At 48.0% G+C, this 22,053-nt stretch overlaps 2 protein-coding genes across 3 annotated transcripts in view; one reads left to right on the top strand and one right to left on the bottom strand.

The window, feature by feature from the left end:
- Positions 1-5,046, bottom strand: part of ADAMTS10 (ADAM metallopeptidase with thrombospondin type 1 motif 10) — a 79,709-nt gene extending 74,663 nt beyond the window's left edge. Inside the window, exon 1 of the mRNA XM_026110859.2 lies at positions 4,994-5,046. The gene's annotated coding sequence lies outside the window, so the exon portion shown is untranslated. The remainder of the gene's footprint in view (positions 1-4,993) is intronic.
- LOC112989597 (tyrosine-protein kinase ZAP-70) overlaps positions 1-22,053 on the top strand; it is a 32,074-nt gene that overhangs the window by 8,324 nt on the left and 1,697 nt on the right. Inside the window, exons 1-11 of one of the 2 annotated variants that reach the window (XM_026110862.2) lie at positions 10,040-10,108; positions 10,976-11,432; positions 12,796-12,956; positions 13,630-13,768; positions 15,477-15,555; positions 16,264-16,304; positions 17,465-17,513; positions 18,118-18,298; positions 19,001-19,207; positions 19,474-19,666; positions 20,992-21,132. In XM_026110862.2, the coding sequence (XP_025966647.2) occupies positions 11,031-11,432; positions 12,796-12,956; positions 13,630-13,768; positions 15,477-15,555; positions 16,264-16,304; positions 17,465-17,513; positions 18,118-18,298; positions 19,001-19,207; positions 19,474-19,666; positions 20,992-21,132 (1,593 nt within the window). In that variant the 5' untranslated portion in view covers positions 10,040-10,108; positions 10,976-11,030. Of the gene's footprint in view, positions 1-10,039; positions 10,109-10,975; positions 11,433-12,795; positions 12,957-13,629; positions 13,769-15,476; positions 15,556-16,263; positions 16,305-17,464; positions 17,514-18,117; positions 18,299-19,000; positions 19,208-19,473; positions 19,667-20,991; positions 21,133-22,053 lie in introns of those variants that run through there. The other variant, XM_026110861.2, reaches the window with a different exon arrangement.

Raw genomic sequence — 22,053 nt, 5'->3', positions numbered from 1 at the left:
TTTGAAGAGCAATGAGTGCACCCACTGCTCTGGTGGCCTTTTCCCCACCTGGCAACATCTTTCACTCACTCCACTTACAGCAATAGGTGTTCATAAAAGCAAAGGCTATAGCTGCAAGGTCAGTGGCAAACACCAGATGCCCAAAACATTCATTTTGTCATGTCTGGATCTGCTGCTAGCCCACTTTACCTGGACTTTCAAAATGAGATTGAGAAACCCTGATGATTCATGGCCATTAGAAAGCCTGCAGCACTTATTACAAGCACAGAAGTTGGCTTTTGTATTCTAGCTAAATTCTGAGTTGGATATTTATACTTTGCCCACCTAAATCCCCCCTGGCAGTGCTTAGAGAAGGTAGTCTCCTTTAGGGCACTACTGTCAGCACTGTGGAGCACAGCAGCAGCAGTGTCTCATACCAGGGGTAGCTATGATGGAAGATGAGGCTGAACCACGTCTAAAGTTTGCTTCTGTGATGCTCTGAGAGCAAAACTGGATCCATGCATATGAAGTGTTACATACACTTGACTTGACTTCTCCATAATTGAACATAGCCACTGGAGAGAGATTTCTGCTTGGGGGTGAGTTCAGAGCAGGTGGAAGCCTCTGACTGGGCTGAAATTCAGACAAACACACACACAGTACTGAGGCAGCAGTGATAAGACCTAGCTTGGTACCAGCTCATGGTGGCGATTGCTTTCTTCCCTATATTCCCAGCAGCCATCCTCCCAGGACTCTTACTCTGTGAAATAGTCTCAAACTATAGAACAGAATAAGAGTATGAAGTGTCACATCTGAGTAGAGATATTATCCAAACTAAGAATACTTAAAAAATGCACCTAATATAGTAGTAGCCACAAGAAGCCAGGCTGTATTGCAGAATACAGAAGACTAACGGCTTGCTGGTATCTGACAGCATCTACCATGTGAAACAGCCCAATGACCAAAGCATATGACCAGAGGAGAAGACATGCTCAGAGGGCAGAGAATGTGGATCGAGACACACTGTTTCCGCTTGAAACTGAATTAAGGCAGCATGATTAAAGGACTGAAACCAGCATGTCAGATGCAATCCATTTCCACTGAAATCAGCAGGTTTTAACTGATTTGAAGCATTTGAGAGCAACTCTTGACTTAAAGGTCAGCCAGCAGATGCATGAGCCCACCCATGTTATCTCCAGACAGTTCACCCTCCCTCCCTGCCTCTCCCAGCATACCCAATAACCCAACACCATACCAAGCAGGGTACCAGATGCCCAGATCAGTTCTTTCCTTTACAAGGATGGCCCACAGGTGTGAAAAGCACCACTTTTTTTTTTTTTTTTTAAACACCATCCCTTTGAACACTGAAGCTTGCTGCACTAGTAGACATGTGGTTCAGCTAAAAGCATTTTGTGAAGTGAGAGTGGACTGCCAAGCCCCAGTGCCATTTATATATTTACAGAGGATTTTTTTGCACTTCAGTACAAAAATCAACTCCCCCTTTAGAAAGGCATTCTAACACAGTGGCTGCAGAGCCCAGTACCCCAGGAGCCAAGGAACAAGTCTTCTTTTGAGTTGTACAGCTGATCTGATCTGGCTGCAACTATGGATTCAACAACCCTCCTCTCCTCAGTTTGCCCCTCTCTATTCTTCTTACCCTGCCTTTTCTACTCAAGCTTTTCAGGACAAAGATTGCACTCATGTGCAGCACACAAGATGGCTGTGCTCTTCTAGGGAGTCTCTAGGTATTAAAGACAAATGCTGTTAAGCCCTAAGCTCAGCTATTACATTTATTTTTAAATGACAAATGCTAAAAAAATACAGATGTTTCTATCATGTAGAAACACCACAAGCTTCTGGACTGGGTCATTTTGTGGTCGGAAATACAGTTCTGTCAACCACTCCACCGCCCAGAGCAGCAAGAGTGGCAGAGGTGAGAAAGTCTTTGTTCAAAACAGCATCTAATCTCCTTAGCAGAACTGAAATCTGCTGAGCAAGGCACCTGCTGAGCACCACCAGAAAGACTCAAGCCAGTGCAGAACATGAAAGACTTATTTACAGTTAGTTCTATCATGGCCCTGCATTCACATACGGATGTGGCTCAAAAGCCTTCTGTGTCACCACCACTGCAGCCTGGTGAGTGAGGTAGGGCTGAGCTACTAGGAGTAGGATTGAGTTCTAACTCTAGGCTAGCCCTGTGGGCACTGCATCACCCATCTGTCTCACTTAGACTTTCTTCAGCCTGCTGCTCTCCAAGTGCTCCACGCTGGAAGTAGTTAGTCTCAGGGACCACGATGCTGGGTGCTAGGCTCTTATTTCAGCAAAAGCCCTTTACAAGGAAATCAAGGGAGGCCTGGTAGCAGAAAGCAACAGAGCTCTTCTCCCCTGATGTATACACACCTGACTGCAGTCTTCTTTCATGGGCCCTATGAATCCACCTTCTATGCTGCAAGACACGTGATCCTGCTGAAGCACCAACTCTTTGGTTAACAGTCAACTCCAAGCTCTGCTTGGGTGGCAGGTAAATGCAGGCACCTGGTTTTGTGCCCACTTGTCCCTAGAATATGCATCTTGGCATCATCTCTTTAGAGGCAGTGACCCATAGCAGATTTAGCAGACCTCAAGAGCACTCGTGGATACCAAGCAGGAAGCTTTCTGTGCACCAGAATTAGAGCCCTAATTAAAAGCTGTTCCAGACCAACAGGTCCAGAGCCGGAAGTGTTTTCAGTGGCTGTACAAGGGATCAGCAGGGTGTTTCTGTAGAAGTTTAGCCATCAGCTTTGCAAATCAAATCAACATGCTACAGCTGAGCACAAGCTACCTCAGGACCTCTCATGCTGGGGCAACACAATGGCTTTCTCACTTCACTACAAGGCAGCATCACTCCTGCCCATAGACCCCAGCACTCCATCTATTCCAAAGTCACCCCAAAAGGGAAGCTGCTAGCCAGGGACATTTGGCAGGGGAGAGGCTGCAACTAAATCAGCAGCAGGAGTTCACTAAATCAATGAGGACTCAAACTCGGGTTTCAAATCCTGCTCTAACTCAGCCTCTGGGAAGCTGAGGGCAAAGCTCTGTCACTCCAGGACTCGTGAGTCAGGGCCCATCCAGATCACTGGGTGTTTCTGAAATATTAAATGTCAGATTGAGTTTAAACAAAGCACTGCATTCAGTTAGAGCCTTCTGTGCCCCTCATTGCATGCATCATTTTTAGGATGAATATGATTCTTTACATTCCAATCTATCAGGGGCTGCCAGGCTCCTCTCTAGGATACACTCTTGCTTAGGGATCTTTTCATGGAAAAGGAGCACTATTTAAAGAACCAGTATATTTTCCTTTAGAGAAAGAGCCAAGTATTTAGCCAAAACTTCCTTTGGTTAAGAACTAATTGGAAAAGCATTTAGAGTCAGCTCTGTGGCCAGTCATTGCCCAGTGCAAATTAGACTGCTAAGACTAGCCACCTGCATTGCTCTATGCTGTGCTCCCGAGACACCAAGGAGGGCACTGAGGTCTGCATGCACTCCTGTCTTTCCATCCCCACTCCCTGAGCAGAGCACAACTAGATAACAAGGTTTTACTCAGACAGGTGTACTCTGCTAGAAAGGACACATGATGCATGGATGGCATGACCACATGTAGAACAGGAAAAAGTTCACATGTGCAAGAAGTCATCCACGTTAATGCAGAAGCACTGTCTGCATGGGTCCACTAGAGACCCATCAGTACTTTCTACTGCAATGTTTTGGCTCAGGGGATTGCAGTCTACCTGTCTGATTTCTCCCCCCAGCCCCCACTATGTCATGCAGCAGTATCTGCCCTAGTCTCCTGCTGGGAAGCACCAAGCCCTGCCTCATGCTGTCCCCAAGGTGGCTGCATCGTAGATTCTCAACCATCAGTAAAGAGCTCAGAAATAGCAGGGTAACACCAGGAAACTGCTTTCCGGGAACAAGGCAGTCCTGGCTGTTACAGCAACAGCTTGAATGAGACAGGCAGATAGTTATACCCACAAGGCCCCCATGCAGGTGGCCTTCTCCCTCCCCAGCCCCCTCCTGGTCTCCTGCGTTCAAAGCTATAGGAGTAAATTGCTTCCGCTCATTAGCATTTGACAAATAACCACAGAAGGAAAACAAGTCCCCAGCAGGATATGAATGAGCTCAGGCCTTTATTGCCATCTGACTGCACCAAACAAGCGTGTCATCAATTTTCCATGCTCTATGCACAATTTCTCCCCTTCTGAGAACGATGAGCAACCTCACCCTTTGGGCAGGTTTGGAGGGGCCAAGTCAAAGCAGAGCTGAGAGAAGGAATGAGCTGAGAGCTGCAAGATATGAGCAGAGGTGGCAGACAGCAATTCCTGAGCCTCTGGGAGCAGATGGACATGTCAGGCTGGCTCTGTGGGAAGAGATGTGAGCAACATGCTCCTACACAGACTTCACAGACACCAAATGCAAGCAAGAGCACTGAGAACACTGGCCCTTGGGAACAAGCAAATTAAAGAGCTGAGGGGACTTAAGGCAGCCTGGCTAGCCCAGATCCAGGGTGAGAGGAGGCACAGGAAGCCACCGAGCCATTAGTTACATCACTGAGGCAGCATTAACTGCTTCTATCATACTGGTTCCTTAAGACCAAAGCTACAAGCATTTGAGCAGAACCATCCCCTATTTCCATCTCCAGGAACACTATGACTTAGCTGGCACCAGGTCTTGGCCAGAGATTTGAAAGGGGATAGAAGAAAGTTACTGATCTCCATAGTACCAGCCCTTTTCAAAGCCTCTATGCTCAGGACAGTCCTATTATTGCTAGGCACCATTGCACTGAGTGCATCACAGGAGTACACACACCAGGCCCCTTTCTGGGACCAGGAAACACTACTGTTAAATTTAGTCCTTTTTGAAGGAAAATGCTATCGATTATTATGGGGACCAAATTGATCTCATGTGCCACTCTAAAGGGGAAGAGGTATGTGTAAGATCTTTGCACATGGCCAGAGATCCATGGGCAGCTTGGACTTACCTGCTTGCTTCAATCACAGTAGAAACAGACAAGGTCCTTAGTGGAAATCAGAGCACAGGAGTCTAGCAGAAGTGGGGTGTTTTTCCTGTGAGGTTTCTGTAAACACAACCATTTCAGGTAAAACTGAGTCAGTAATACTCACCGACAAGCACAAAAGATCATTATTCTCAAATACAAACAGAAGGCACACTGCTTATGGGTACAAACAAACTTAAATGGGCTCACACTTTCATAAACTCCCACTCGCACATAGCTAGTGTTAATAAGTGGTTGGGTAGTTGAGGTTTTAATAAGCAGTCAGCAGGGAGGTTAAGAAAGCAGCTGTAGCCAGGAACGTAAGTAGGTATGGGCTCATGAGGAAGCCTTGGGAATAGCTGCTGTGGACTGCTGAAATAGAAATCAAGCACTAACCAAGAGCAATTGGAGTGTGATCAAGCCAATCCAAAGTAAGCTTTTTAATTTTTTCTTTAAAATAATTATTTCGATCAAAATCACATAAAGCCTTTTGTTATGAGCCTTAAAAAAAAAAAAATGAATGCACCCCTAAAGTAATTCATCCACAACAAGCACTCAGGTTCATTTGGACCACATCCTCCCCTCCTTTTGAATAGCCTGAAATTACTTTGCAGATTTCTAAACAGTAAAATCTCATCCCCAAACTGTGCCCTGGGGAAAGGGACACCTATACCACAAAGACCAAATCTCTCAGCTTTGGTATTGTGGTGTCCACCACGCTGATCACAGCAACACCAGAGGCAGAAGTTTTGTCAGACACCTGTAATGCTGGATTGCCTGTGGCCGAAGCTCCAGGAATCGGCCCTTCACAGTTCACCCTCCTGCCCGTTGCCAGCTTCTCCTAGCAAGGGAAATCATTCTGCACTTTAGACATCTTTCAGCCCTTCACACTTTCAGCCAGGCTCTCCGCTCTGAGTTGAGTTCTCAGACCAAGCCACAAACATCAGAAGGGAATCCAGGAGTTGTGACTCTGGAAGGAGAAGTCGCAGCAGACACTTACAGGCCCCAGCACAAACTTGAGCCACAGCATACCTGACTGATACCCTCAACCAAACAGCCTGAGAGCTAAGGATGTCAGCAGTTAGCCTCGGCACCAGGGGTAGCAAGCGAGGCCTTGTGGGACATGTCCACTGCGGTTGTGGACACCAGACCACAGAGGCTGTGGCTTGGGGACTGACCAAGCTGCAGTTAGGGAGGGCTTGGGGGATAACTTCTACTCTGCAACCCCACGTAAGCTGAAAGATCCCTGGCAGCAGCCTGGCTTATGCCCATTACCACTGTGTCTCCACCAGGACCAAGGGAACAAGCCTCAATCAGTAGCTGCCTCCACTGCCCCAGCTTTGTCTCACTGCAGTTCTATCTGCTGTTTTCTGCCATCCCTGCCTGCACCCACCATTGTCCCCACTTCAAAACCCTGTCTGCACCCCCCTTTCCCACCACTTTTCCCTCTTCCAACTCAGCCTCCTCTCAAGCCAGCTGCCCCTCCACAGGCACCTGGAGAACCCTAACAGCCTGTGCCTAGAGAGTCCAGCAAGTAACAAGAGTTTGAGATAACCTTGGGCAAGATGCTTTACCAAAGCTCTGAAGGGACAGAGCTGTACACAGCACAGTTAGACACATTTATTCTTCCCCCAGCTGCTGCAATGGGGCTAGGCAGCAGGCCAGGCATGAAGCACTCAAAGGTGTCTTTCCTTCCTGCAAGGCTACCACCATCACCCAAGCAGCACTGCCTGTCCACCAGGCACCCCAGACCCCTAAGCTGCTCCCATGCCCACCACCAGCACCCCCAGGCCAGGCCCTGGGGGAGGGGGGGGTCACCCTCCTGCAGCCAAGCACTGAGCTGGCAGCACCCACACAGGCACCAGCCTGGGCACCAGCCCCCCAGGGCCTTATCCAACCTTCCCAGTGCTCACTGCCCTGCACTAACCCCAAACTACTTCTGCCATAGCCAGGGGATCCACCTGCAGCCCTAAAGCCCCCAGCCCCACCACCACCACCCAGGCAGCCCCCCCCACACCCCCGGGGGCACCATCCAGGCAGGCAGCCACAGCCCCCCACACCTGGAGGCACAGCAGGAACAACTCCCAGGGGAGGTCAGCACACCCAGCTCCCACAGCACAGCCCAACCTGCCCTTTCAGCAATGCTATCAGCACACAACAGATTTTACCTTCGCCAGCTCCACTTGCATCCCCCCCACCCTTGTGAAGAACTGCTCCTACACTGCCAGCACAAACCTCAGCCAGCAGCTCCTTCCACCACCTCCTCCAACACCTATGCACCCTTCAGGGCCCCTTTTATCCACTGCAGTTTCCCATCCCAGGATTCCCAGCTTCCAGCCCTCCCCTGCTGCATTTACTTCTCTCCCCCAGGGAAGCAGTTACTCTTCCAGCGGGGCAGGCTGGCCCCCAGCTACCTTAAAGGGACAGTCCAGGCAGCCAGGGCGGCACAAGGAGGGCTTGTGGCTACCATGCAAATGATACAGAAAATAAGAGTATTAGGAGGATGCTAAAATTTGCCAGTGCTTCCTCCTGCTTCATTGGTGCAGCCTGCTGGCTCTCAGGGGTTGCCACGGGTGCAGCACAAAGTGGATTTGCTGTAGGAAAAATTACAAAATCACACCAGTTCCTGACAGTTCTTGTCTGATCTAAATAAAAGCAAGTGGCCAGCTATATATAGTTCTAATTGACTGACATCTCAATAGCTTCCTGCCTGGCTTTCCTATGTGTCATGGTGTGTGGTTCCAACTGTGCTTTTTACATGGGCATCGCTTTTCTTCAGTGCATCGTAACACCAACTCGCAAATGTGGCCACTATCGCAGATGCCCTGATTTTGCAGGCTCAGGCTATTCTTGTTGCTGCAGACCAAGGGACAGAGATTTAGCAGGTGCTGGAAAAATCAGATCTATTTGAAATTAATGGTAGCAGAGGGCCCCTTGAACAGCTTCTTACAGACTCTAGCTTATGTTCATAAAAGCCATCCATGAGGTCAGTTCTCACTCTTGTCTACATTTTACAGTGAGGAAAAACAAAGTTGTATGAGGTGTGTGTGTGTGAGTCTGTTCAGCTTGTATCAGGGTTGTTCAGGTCCACACAGAACAGGAACAGAATTTAATTCCACAAGTTATAGTTTGGAGTAAGAGCTTAGCTATGCCCAGAAGACCCTGGGCTGGGATATTGGCAACATAAACAGCCACAGTTGCAATAGGACAGACTATTTTTTTTTTAAGTTAGAGCATTAAAAGTGCTATAAATCATCACGTTCTAGGGCACAGACCTGCTCTCAGGCTTCAGGAGATGACTTTCCCTCGTGGCAGGGAACTTCAGAAATTTCTTCACGAGCAGCGAATAGGGTTCATTTGTGGCACTGAGGCTTTGCATGAAATTGGTGGCATGACCTGAGCCAACCTTCTGATCCCTGGGTTCAGTCTCTTACCTCTATGAGGGTTTCCTCACTGTTCTTGGAGAAGACAACCAGTCTGTTTGAAACATAACCACCTGTCAAGCAACCGGAAACTTTGTGGAAGCTCTCAGTGATGGCCAATGTCTTTCTGCCATCTTATTTTCACCTGACTGCATGGTTTTTCAGACATGTTCCATTTGTTGTGGTGTTTTCGTCCTGGGCTTTCCAGAAAAGGGAAACAATGCATTTGGGTACACTGTCCTTACACCTAAACACTGTTTCACCCAGGTAGCTAGTGGAAATTAGTAGCATATAAGGAGGCAGAAAGCCTTCCACCCTTCAGTGCCCACTCAGCACTTCCTCTTCCTTTGCTTGGGAGCTTGACTCATGAGCCTGACTCTGCACTCAAAATCAGGAGCTGAAATCTTCGCCCTTTACGTCCTTCAACCCACTTCCCTGGGATGTGCCCCGTCCAGGGACCAGGGATTGGGCTGAGGCCTGCTAGACCTGACAGTCCTCCCGTCTCAAAAGCTGAACCTGAGGGATGCATCTGCCCAAAGTCTGTTTTTTTTGATGCCTGGAGCATTACGAAAGGAGCACAGAGGATATTGTTAAGATGCTGGCTTTGGTTCCAACCACAGCTCCAGCCAGTGTCTGAGACACAGGGTGTTCTCATTTGCCGTCTGTGTTCCAGCCTGGCAGGTCTGCCAAGCCCCCACTCTGCCTCATTTGATGCCTCATGAATTTGATTTAAGGGGCTTCACAATTCAGGGTTATTTGTACCGCACCTGAAACAGTTCACTCTAGTCCTGTACCCAAGTTGCAAACACCACTGACGGCTTCCTGTTGTGGTTTCCTGCTTTAGTAAAATGTCTCCTCCACTGAGTCTGCTTTCCCTTCCTGTTCTCATCACAAGGCCATTTCTGGGCTTAATGAAGACAACAAAGAAATAGGTAGAAAAGAGCATGATTGCTTTAAGTCCAGCTCCTCACAGGTCTTCGCTGCTGTACTCTAGGCAGAGCAGAGTATGTGCAGCTGGATGGTTTCTCCTGAGCAATTTCCTCTTAAACCCTATCCCCTCTCTACCGATACCCAGCACGTATCCAGTCAACCTTTTCCTAACGCCAGTGGGCCCAGAGGCTAACAGGCGGTAGCCCTATTTTTAATGCTACTTAGCAGACTAAGGCAAGCTGGCTTATAACACAAAGCAGTCCTGACTCTCAGCCAAGTGACAGGTCCAGCCTGTATCCCGAGAGAACAGGCCAGTTCTGAAATAGTGCAGCGAGACCAGTCGATTGGGCAGCGGCTTTTTCCACTGTGCTCAGAAATGAAGGTTACATTGGGAAGAATCAGGGCAAATACACAGAGAACTGGCCACAGATCTGGATTTTCTTTACTTTGAATGTGGCTGACGCGTTTGCGGGAAATGCAAAAGGAGACAAATACTCAGCTCTTATTGGGATCAACATCTGCGCAATGATATAATCAAAGATCAGGCTCCAGAAAACAAATGAGACCCTCCAAATCTGGTAATGTTTCCATTAATCACCGGAAATTAGCTTCAGTTTGTGGGTGGGATTTTAGATGATTTGATACAAAACCTATAGCTCTTTGGCAGAAGGGACTCTGCAATGACTCAGTCAACAGTGTCATCTCTCATTGGATTCCTACTGAGAACTGGCGCTGCAGCAGCAAGGTGGTAGGTTCCTTTCTGTTTTCAGGCTGTTGTGAATCTAGGGACTCCAGTAACATTTACACATTTCAGCTTGGCAGAGATAGCGGGATGTAACTCACTTTGCAATGACTGATGGCCGATTGAGCTCCGGCTTTCTCCGGAATATATGTGGGACGTACAAATAGGAATGAGAGCACTGGCCAAACTCATAAATGGGATGAGAGTATTGGCGAAACTCATAAACCAGACAGAGTCAGGTATTGTGGAAGAAAATCCATAAAATTTATCAAGAGACAATTAGAGGAAGGTTTTTCCTTATTCCTGTCAGGTAGTGGTTAATGTCTGCCTAGAAGCAATTGGGTTTATCCTTTAACTCCTGTTGTGTTTGGTGCAATTGTGTATTTAAATGTTTTTCAGACATTTAATGTCTGCCTAACATCCTAATCTTAATCCATCTAAGATTTGGCCTTAGTAGGCTATCATGGCAAAACTAATTATTCAGAGGAGAAAAGAATTTCCTTTTATTGTGAGCACGGCTAGAGAGAAAATGGTAGGAAATCGAAGCTAAAGAACTTCAGAATAGATGTAAGAAGCACATTTTTAATAGTGAAGGTAATTAACCATTGGAACAATTCACTGTGAGGCTTGGTGGATTCCTTATTGCTTGAAATCTTTAAATCAATGTCAGGTGGCTTTCTGAATATGCTTTCTGGCTCAGTTCAGGGCCTGATACAGGAATCTCTATGCGGGATTCTCTGGCCAAGAATATGCATGCACCCTTTGCGTCCCTCTGTGTGATATTTGAACGCAAATATTTGAATTCCAGAAACGTTCATTTGAATGTCTCTGCAATAGTACCTTTCAGGGAAAAACTTTGCTTCTCTCTCCCAGGTCCAGCACCCGCAGCGTGTGAGCTGACCCAAACAGTCCCAGTAAGCGTGCAGAGATGCCCGATGCTGCAGCTCACCTGCCCTTTTACTACGGCAGCATTGCCAGGTCAGAAGCTGAGGAATACCTCAAGCTGGCCGGCATGTCGGATGGCCTGTTCCTGCTGCGACAGTGCCTGCGCAGTCTAGGGGGGTACGTCCTCTCTATGGTCTGCAACCTGCAGTTTTATCACTACTCCATCGAGCGCCAGATGAATGGTACCTACGCCATCGCAGGGGGCAAGGCGCACTGTGGGCCGGAGGAGCTCTGCGAGTTCTACTCGAAGGATGCCGACGGGCTCTGCTGTACCCTCCGCAAGCCTTGCAATCGTCCCAGCGGTATCGAGCCCCAGCCTGGTGTCTTTGACAGCATGAGGGACAATATGGTGCGCGAATATGTCCGGCAGACATGGAAACTAGAGGTACTGGCCATTGCCAATGCTGCTGTGGGACTGTGCAAGGAGTACTCCCTGGGAGCTTACTGCAGCTTGCCACTCTGATCTCCTCTCTCTGTTTTCCTCCTCTTATACTAAATCATGGTCTTTTTATTGCTAGAGCAAGGTCCTTCTTCCCAGAGGCTGCTGACATTTAGAGAAGTCTTAAATCTCTCATTTTTTTCAGTTTTGCCTTCAGAAACAGGTCTAAACATCCTCCTAAGCCTTCAGATTCTTTCTCTTAACAATTAGTGCTGTGTCTGCTCCGCAGGGCATTAGAGTTCACGGCAGACTTTGCAAGGGCATTTCCCCTTGTGCCACTTGCTCCTCTGCAGCTCACTGGACACGCGCTGTAGTTAGACGACTGTTCTCCACATAAGGCGTCTGTGCCTCTGTAATGTCGTGTTGGAGGTACCAAGAAAACAGGTTCAAACTCTTGCTCAGGTTTTCCTTACTGTCTGAAGTCAGTGGAGGTTTTGACTATGAGACTGAGGTACTGGATCAGCCCTGACATTTAGATTTAAAAATAGCTACAGAAATTCCCATACTTGGTTGTACACTGTAATATATGATGATACAGACAAACTCTGTAAATAGTCACATTGGCAGCCACATAGTTAATTTCCTTCTAGCGACTGTCACCTCAACAGTAGCTACTACTCAGTCATGTCTGTGTCCCTTTCAGAAAGATGGCTCATGCAGGCTCCTTATGGATCCTCTCTGGGAAAGATCTCTAAATTTGACCTATTTTAGACCAAAGGTTGTTGACAAGATGAGATCTTCTATAGGTTGTCTCCGTGGAAGCAGATTTGTGAACACTGGTAGATAATGTAAGGGACATTGCCATCTACTGGCAGACGAAAAAATGCAACTGTTTATAAGATGTATGGGGCTAGTAAAATTAATTTTGGGTATCCCACGTGATTTCCAGATTGCACTGCTCTTGACAGGTTCTAGTGTATGAGGACAGAGAGCAGCCAGGAGGGCAGAGGCATCAGAATGGGGTCCTCCTCTCCCACAAATGCAAGACTGAAAGACGCCCCTCGATCATGATGTTGAGATCCCCCATATGAATATGATGATTTTTCTCTTCCCTCACTGGCAAGTCGATGGTCTGCAGATGCATTCAAGAGATGAGATCAGTTTAGCTAAGCGAGTAATTCTGTTTTTCAGCAGAATAGAATTCAAGGCACTATTGCTATCGGCATGATTAAAGTCACAGGCAGTTCAATTACGAGATCTCCTAAGTTTCCTGTGACATCTGTCAAAGAGGATGCAAAATAAATCATATTGAAGCCATGCAACAATCACAGCAGAGCTGCAGAGGGTCCCATTTCTCACCTTCTTCCAGGGGGATGCACTCGAACAGGCCATTATAAGTCAGGCTCCGCAGGTGGAGAAACTCATCGCCACCACTGCCCATGAGAGGATGCCCTGGTATCATGGTAACATCACCCGGGATGAAGCTGAACGGAGGCTTTACTCTGGAGCACAACCTGATGGGAAATTCCTGTGAGTATGCAAAACCTTGGGAGATTCCATGATCCCTGTGCTCGCTACCATGTCCTCACCTCCACTGCCCTCTAGTTTTCTTTCACGTGACAGTTCTTGAGAAGAGGCTTAGCTGGATATTGTCGGATTGTGGTTACACATCTTTCAAAGAGAGGGTCCAACACCCCAAACCTATTATCAACAAAGAGTGTCTGGCCTCCCAGAAGAGCCAGTCTTGAGCTTTATATGTTTCTCATGTTTAGATGTTTGTATTAAGTATGCTTGTTAATGCACAGGTTGATAGGAAATATAGTGTTCAGTGGAAGAAGACATTTCACACTGAAATGGGGAGACTGTATGGCCAGGCAAACACAGGAGAAAGCATTTTCTCTGCTAGAGTAGGGACTCTATGCATGTATCTTTGAAGAGGTGAGACAGCCCTTAATTTAATTATCTCTTGAACGAGTTAGGGAAAGAAAGAATTAGCTGGAGAGGATGAGGGAGGGGGCAAGAGTATGTAGGTGAATGGTGTTCATCCTCAATCTAGGCAGAGGAGCATCAGGAAGGTGGCAATTCTAACAGTGAGGTCCAGGGACACCTTAGCAAGTGCCCACCCAGTGACTTGCCACTCTGCAGCCACAGTAACTTGGAGGAAAATGCTAGAATTGCTTTTAATAATTCTCCTTCCTACCAGGCTGAGAGAAAGGAAGGAAAACGGCACCTATGCTCTCTCCCTTGTCTATGGCAAAACCGTGTATCACTATCGTATAGACCAGGACAAGTCCGGCAAATACTCCATCCCTGAGGGAACCAAGTTTGACACACTCTGGCAGGTAACGTACTGTGGGATGGTGACCCCACTGGTGTCCTAATAAGGCGAAGGCATTTTTCCTTCAATACAGCTGCCCATGCCTTGGGGGACAGGAAAGGCTATCTGAAGCTTTAAAGACTTTAAGAACATACATGTACAGTTTAGCTCCTTCTAGAAAACCCTTATATCCCCTGGATCTGGCTATATATCAGTTCACCTCATTGCATGCATTTCTGTGCAACAACATGCACTCCTAGCTATGTAGATCTACGTCTAGCATATCATAGCTGCTCCGAAATAGCGCTAATCTTACCACTGCCTTCAGGCCTAACACTAGCCTGGTGTCTTTCCAAGGAAACAAGAGGATCAATGCTCTCCATTCCTAGCTTTAAGCCAGGATACTTGAGATGGTCATAATGATTACACCTGCAGCCCATCAGCATATATCACACATGCAGCTGCAGCATGGTCCCATGTAACCTTGGACTTCTGCCTGCAGCAAGTCTTGATGAAATTGTTTATCCCAATCTGTCCCTCGTGCATCCCCCACACGGCTTCTGGATCTGCAAAACTGTTGTCTGTGGATTGCAACTTCATTTTTCAAGTGACTGACCTCTGTGCATAGACCAAGGGGAGGCCAAAAGTCTTGAGCCAACTGCCAAAATCTTTACAAGACTGAAGATCCAAGTCCCATAAGACACATCCTGTCATTCCAGAGGGTCAGGGGCTTCGGGGAAGAGGCAGAAGATGGCTGTAATTCCCCAGCAGTCTCAACACCCCAGGAAGTGATGAGGCAGGGTTTTTGGGGAATGTGATTTGGCAGTGTCAGCCTCAGCAACCCCAGCTGACTCCCACAGCCAAGGGTTCAAAGCCCTTGTACAAGCAGAGCCCTACAGCCAGTACACATGGTCCAGCAGCTCCTGGAACAGTTTATGAATCACGTGCCCCTCCAGACCTGCTCTCCACAGCTGGAGTCTCCCCTGTGGCACGCACCACGGTCCTTTCTCTCTTGGAGCTGTTACGGAGAATGTGCACCAGCGTGTCCTCCTGGGCAGGGCTGTCTAGAGGGTGATAACTCTGTTCTGCTGAATTTTGTAAACTCCCAGGACTCTTTTCACTCTGAATTTGAATGAAAACAGACTTTGGGGCATGTTTTTGATAATGGAACAGCACCAGGCATCCAATTTCATATGAAATCTGAGAGCACATGGGAGGGGAAGAAAAAGACTGCAGTCTGGTGCCTAGGGGCTGGTGTGGTAGTCTCCAGCCAGAGTCAAGTCCCTGCTGTGCTTGAATCAGAGGGAGCTGCAATGAAAAACTGCCCTGGATCCACAGAGCTAGCCCTGGGATTCCTCCAGGAAAGTAAAAGGCTTCTCTCTCAGGGTTTATTGAACACAACATGTCTTTAAAACCTTTCTGTATGCATCAACAATGAAATTGCACTGAAAATATCCTAACTAGCTCTACTATTGGGGATTTTTCTTTTGTCCTTCTTCGGTTTTTATCTAACATCCCAAGTTCTTCCCAGCTCTGGCAGATATCGAGGCATGTAAACACTTGTTCTAGCAGAGCTCTGTGCGAACAGATAGGAGAGGAGAGAAGGGAATATTTGAGGTCCTGTCTGCCATAAAGCTGATAGAAAACATTGCCATAAGCCACAAATGTTGCTTGCAAAAAAGAGATGGTTTTCTCCTTTCAGTAATCTCCTTTTCCTGTGATTCCTTTTCCAGCTGGTGGAGTACTTAAAACTCAAACCAGATGGACTGATATTCTACCTGAGGGAAAGCTGCTCCAACCCCAATATGCCAGGTGAGTTGACATTTGTGAGCGACATCCGTGACCTTGGTTTAATGCCTGAGTGAGGTCAATTTGAGCTGCAGCAACACAAATTTCCTTCACTGTGTCTGATCTTCTTGCTCAAATCTGACAGTGAAGGCTCCACAATCAGCAGGCATGGTGGGGTCTCTGTTCTTCTGACAGCCTGGGCAAATCATCACTTAATGGTGACTTTTGAAAATGGCCACTCTCGAGACCTGGCTTAGGATGGCCAAAACACAGCAGAAGAGCTGGGAATCAATGCTGTAGACACATGGCTTCTAAAAATGAGCCGCATCTTGGACAGCAGGAACCAAAGATTCCCACAAGTCTGGCTCCTGCTGGGTCTCTCAAGCTAAACACCCAAAACCATGCGTTACTTTGGTCCTCGCCCAAGTGTCACAGATCTCCCTTCAGAGACTGCGTATGGGACCCCAAGGCCTCAGCCAGCCCCTGCTTTTCGACCATCAGAGAATACAGGGCCCTCCAGTATGCCTGCACCTCTGCTGAAGGCCAGTCTGGGAATAATGTCCATATCCATGCACAATTCCACACCTTTTATGGCTAAAGTGGTGAAAAAGGGCGTTTTTGTGGTTGAGAATCAGACCCCAGTGTCCACATAGTCTTTCAAGGACTAATGCTCTGATTCTACTTGGGGCATAGGCAAACAGCTAACAACAATGTCTCTCTCCTGATTCACAGCTTCTGCAGCACCAGTTCCACCAACCCACCCCTCCGTGAGTGTAAGTTTTGGGGAGGGTTCTTTTTACTGGTATCTCAGTGGTTTAATGTTATTACATTTCAAGCTTGCTGACCAAATTCTGCCCTTCTCTAAAAGGCAATAACTTGAGTGGAATATATTAAGGACAGCTGCAACGTTGTCCTCTTTCCAGCTTGGATGGGGATGAGGAATAGCTGGGCACAGCTACCACCAGAGCTGAAAATGGTTTCCATTCATATTGTGCTCCTTGCAACATGTAGGCCTGTCCTCAGGGACCCCTCTCCTCCCTGCCCTCCTTGCCAGGCAGAAGCTAGGAAGACTTGGTTGGATTCTGGGAACTCTCAGCCTTGCTGCTGGCCACTGGCTGCCAGCTGGGTCTTTGTGCTCCCTCTGTGTCTCTAGCCTCTGGGTATGTCTGCACACAGTCACCACTCTTGAGTGCAAAGCAGTGTTGAAACTAGCTAGTTTGGGCTCAACAAGCAGCCCATCCCAGAGCAGAGCAAAGGCTAAATCAAGCCCTGAGCATTTACCCATCTTCTCAGAGAGCTTTCACGGTCTGTGATGGGCTCCCATGTTGTGGCAACTCTGCTGCAAGCAGCACTGAAGTTCAAAGCTGTGCTGGATGAATCTGTACCAACTGTGGATGGGCAGGCAGGTGTGCCATCTGCAAGCTGAGTTGTCCCCTGGCTTCCCTTTGTTCACGATCTCAAAATGAGCTGCAGAAACTTGGCCCAGGATGACCCCAGCTGCTGCAGGAGACTTTGGGATGGGGAAAGCAGAGGGGGAACAGAGCAAATGCAGACATGTGTGCATGCCCTCAATGCCTGGCTAAATACACACCACTCACCACTTCACTCTGCACTGTCTGTAGACCAAGTTACAGAACGCCGATGGTGTACTCAGTTCACAGCAGTGAATCCCTCCCAGGTCAGATCCTTGCTATGGAGCTGCAGTGTGGGTATATGCCAGCCAGGCCTAGAAGGGAAAAATCAGCTCAGTACCACCCTGATGTCTTATGCCTGCCTCAGGGTTCGCAAAGGCAATTAAAGGAAGTCACCAGCTGGGACTATGTTTGGCTACAGAGGGTCCCAGTCCCTTTGCTTCCCCATTGCAAGCTGAAACAGTCATTTCCCTTGTATTGCATTGGCTGCACTACACATTTAATCCTCCTTTCTTTTCCAGAGACAGCTTGGGACTCTCAATGCAGATGGATACACACCAGAGCCTATAGGTGAGCATCTCTGAAAGCCTTCTAACAGTACAGGTTAGGGGTGGGCACCATCAGCCAAGCTGTAAGGCAGGACATGGGGATGCCGCAGACGCTGTGGGGACTGATTGACATTCATATCACCTTCTGCCCAAAGAGCTGTGTGACAAAGCTTTTTTTCCTACAAAGGCACCCAGGAGCATCCCATTTGTTTCCCAGGATGCTGAGGCAGGAATATTGCTAGACTGTTTGGAGGCACCCAGCACAATGTAAATCGAGCCCTGTCCCATTCCCCACCTTTCATCCTGCCTACAAACCCAATTAAGTACACAGTGTGTTCAACCACATTTCAGTGGAGTGAAGTCATGCACGTGCTCCGCTCCTGCAGGGCCAGGACATGTGGAGCGGGAGTGCTCATACACTCTCTCCATTCTGAATCCCCCAGCTGTAAATAGGAGAGGCCACAGGCTGCAAAAGGAAGGGAGATGCCCAGGAGGGAGGCTTGAATGCTGGAGCATGAATGAGAATAGGTCAAGAGACTGGAGAAGACCTTCTCAATTAGTGAGAGGGAGAGGGATGGGGAAGGGTATATCACTTACAGCTATAAATAACTCTATCTTTTGAGAAGGTGTAGGAAAGTCACGCCTGCTACCAATGGACACCAGCGTTTATGAGAGCCCCTATAGTGACCCTGAGGAACTGAAGGATAAGAAACTCTTCCTGAAGAGGGACCACCTGATGATCGATGAAGTGGAACTGGGGGCAGGAAACTTTGGCTGCGTCAAGAAAGGAGTTTACAAAATGAGAAAGTGAGTGCTGCCCTGAAGGATGCAGAGGAAGAGGGTGTTTCAGGCTGAACTTAGAGGTGTCCCCAGACATCCTGTTCCTAGCTAGACAGACTCCAGAGTGATAATGGGGCAGATGCATAAAAGAGACATTGGAAAGTCAACAGTGGCTTTCCACTGACTTTCAGTGACAACCTCAGGGCATTCAGGGTGTAACCTGCACTGCATGTTTCATGGCATCAGACTGCCATGTCTGGAGGCATTTGCTGGGCTCAGAAGAGCAAGTCCATGCTTCTGAGGTCATCTTGATCCACATTAGGCAAAGGAGAAAGACTGAGATGTGTGATACTTGGCTCTATCAGTAGCTTTCTGTGAGACCACAAGGATGGCCTTTCTCCACTTTGTACTTCAGTTTCCCCCTTGTAAAATGGCAAGCATGATGCTGATCTTAGTGTGTGACCTGCCTTGATATCTACAGATGGCAAATACTAGCCTACACCAATAAGGGTGAGGAGATATGATTTCCTTATTTATCTGGGTGTTCCTTCTTTTCTTTAGTCTTCTAGTAGGTCTGGGATAACTGGTAGGTGCATGTCTCCACCAACACAGACTAATGAGATTGCAGCTGAGAGATCAAACAGTATCACAGAGAGGCAGTTTCCATTCCAGGCTGTGATACGTGCTGCTCAATTCATCCCATGTGTGTTCCTCTTGCCCCCTGTGCAGGAAGCAGATCGATGTGGCCATCAAGGTGCTGAAGAGCAACAATGAGAAAACAGTGAAGGATGAAATGATGAAGGAAGCCCAGATCATGCACCAGCTGGACAACCCCTATATTGTCCGCATGATTGGGGTCTGCGAGGCAGAGTCTCTGATGCTTGTGATGGAGATGGCTTCTGGAGGGCCGCTCAACAAGTTTTTGGCTTCCAAGAAGTGAGTACTGAAAAAAATGTGACTGGCTGATTCTTTGCACTTCTCATCATATTCTCTGCTGTCGAGGGAGCCTGGCTTTGTAGGTGAGGGGAGGCTAATAACAGCAAAAGGAGATTTCTTTTCATGTGAGGTAACACAGACTGTTGCTTCTGCTATTCATTCTCTCTTGCAGCGAGAAAGCTCAGAGGGGACCGTGGTGTGTAGAGTAATGACAGGTCCTTGCTGCCAACAGTTTTATTACTGCATTGTCCTTCTGTCCTCCCCAGAGATGAGACTGCAGTCAGCAATGTTGTGGAGCTGATGCATCAAGTATCCATGGGCATGAAGTACTTGGAGGAAAAAAACTTTGTCCACAGGGACCTGGCAGCCAGAAATGTCCTGTTGGTCAACCAGCATTATGCCAAGATCAGTGATTTTGGACTCTCCAAGGCTCTTGGTGCTGATGACAGCTATTACAAGGTAAGTGTAAGCACAGCAAAGGATCCAAGAGAGGGAGCCCTGCTGGCTTGGGGCTGAGACCCCCAGGGATAGGGGGTCTGGGCTATTCCCAGGAGCCCCTCTGCATGACTGCATCATACTCTCGCCATCCTCATTGTTCTGACATTAAAAGGGGCTTTGCAAAACTTCAGCAGAACAAGGAGGCAAGGCGGAAATTAAAACAGCCACAGAGGCAGTGAGGGGGGTGCAATGCACCGGAATGACATGGGAGAGTTGACCAGAGAGGAGTGAGAGCAGAGAGCTGAGAAGAAAAGGCAATTCTGAATGAGTCAGGGTTGATCCTACTGGTAGTGTGCACATTATGCAGGACCGGGCTGCTCCCTGGGCGGGACTCTGGGTGCTGGAGGAGAGGTGTGGGTACCACAGGAGGGCACCCTTCACCCAGGGATTGCCAAGCTGGAGCTGCGTAAGACAGCATGCTCTGGGCTCTGGGCAGGGGGTTTTCCTGCTGGCAGAGCTCCAGCCAGCTCTGCTCCCAGAAGAGCTCCTGTTCTCAGTGCTCACCTGTAATGCATGCAGGCCTGTTTCTAACTTCAGTGGGCTGAAGCTGCAATGCCCAGGAGCCAGGAATGCCTCAAAGCAGCTGTGCAGGAGGCAGGTCAGCGCTGCAGTGGCTCTGCCGGCTGCTCTGCTGGCCCTGAGCTGCACACTGAGGGCAGGAGGGGCTCCAGCTAAATACGGCCCTGCACTTATGGGGGAAGGCTGCCATTTGGATCAAGTTCTGAAGCCAAGAGCCACAAAATGTGTCCCAGCATCCCAGAAATGTTCACTGGCAGTTGGAGAAAAGGATGCTTCATCTGGGACACGCGTAGAAATTCATTTAGGGTACTTCTGTTCTCATCCATTCCAACAGACATGCAGATCCCCTTCTCTCTGATACCAGAGAGGATTTTATCCCCCCACCATATTCACCTGGAGATCCACTTCCTTACAGCGAGTTACAGGCAGGGCCCTTACCTAGTATCTCAGCTTTGAAATTGTGACATATGTAATGCCCAGTCTGGATTCAGGTCCAGATTCAAACAGTCCAGATTTAGTGTTCAGTCCTTTAGAAGAAATACAACAGCTCAGGTTGGACTGAGACCCAGCCCCTGTCTGACACGCAAGTTATTTCATTATAAGGCTCTGGTTATTAGTCCTTTGTATTGATTTTCGCCTGTTATTCTCACTCGGTACCAAGTGATCGCATTTGATTCAAGCATTTAGCAAAGCAGATCTTAACAGAGCACACTGTTGTGTCACCATCTGTCTCAGGATAAAAACATTCTTCCTTGCTTTGCAAACAGGCCAGGACAGCGGGAAAGTGGCCCTTGAAATGGTATGCCCCGGAGTGCATCCTCTATCACAAGTTCTCCAGCAAGAGTGACGTATGGAGTTACGGTGTGACCATGTGGGAGGCCTTCAGTTATGGGCAGAAACCGTATAAGGTAAGGCACAACTGGATGTGAGATCTAAGCTGTGCAACAGCCTTCTGCAAGTTAATCACCCTGCCCAACTTGGTGCCTGTCTCTTATGTGCGGCGAAAACACAGCCCATGGCCCCATAGTGCCTTGACATGTGTCAGTCTAGTGGGGTCACTGGCAGATGGAGCAATACAAACAGTATCTGGGCCATGAACCCTAGGAAGTATATTTATTCAGAGCGAAAACAAGGTGGTCAGCAACTAGCAATACAGACTGGGATGGGGAGTAGCTTACTGAGTTTTTCATCTTACTGATAGTGAACTCAGGCTGAATTTCTGGCATAGTCTGAGGAAAAAACACGCTTGTAGATCCATAAGAGCAGCAAGGAGAACCAAAGTCTCTGCCTCTGCCCAGCAACTGGTTGCTTGTGACATTTACCCAGTCTTCCTGCATCTGAAGGAATTCAGCTGCCCCTGCTCAGCACAGCCACCAGCCTAACAGATATTTGGGAAATGCCATATTGACATTTAGTGGTCAGCGGCCTTGGAGTCATCCTCATGCTCACTGCCTCAGTAGATCTGTCACAGTTTGTGTGGAGAAGAAGAGCAGCGGAGCAGAGTGAGGAAAACCAGTTTCACTTTGGCCCATGGCTCAGGAGTTAGAGCAATCCACCACAGATGGATGCCATACTGCAGACTCCCACTCTCAAATGGGCTGACAGGCATTGAAACTGCTATTTCTTGCTCCTTGAGTGGGTCCTCTGACCACTGTTGGACAGAGGTGAAAGGAAACCAGCTCACTTCTGTTTTATGAAAGGAGCTAATTAGACTGCTTGGATGCTGTGGCTTTGTGTTCATTTCAGGGAGAAGAAACAGAAAAAAAACAAACAAAAAGCAAAATTCATATGGGTATGAATCAAAGCAGATCTTTTATTCGATCCTTCTA

The sequence above is a fragment of the Dromaius novaehollandiae genome, chromosome 25 (genome assembly GCF_036370855.1).
Source record: "Dromaius novaehollandiae isolate bDroNov1 chromosome 25, bDroNov1.hap1, whole genome shotgun sequence".
Lineage (NCBI taxonomy): Eukaryota > Metazoa > Chordata > Aves > Casuariiformes > Dromaiidae > Dromaius > Dromaius novaehollandiae.
The sequence above is the reverse complement of the archived record's forward strand: the minus strand, read 5'-3'. Positions and strand labels throughout refer to the sequence as shown.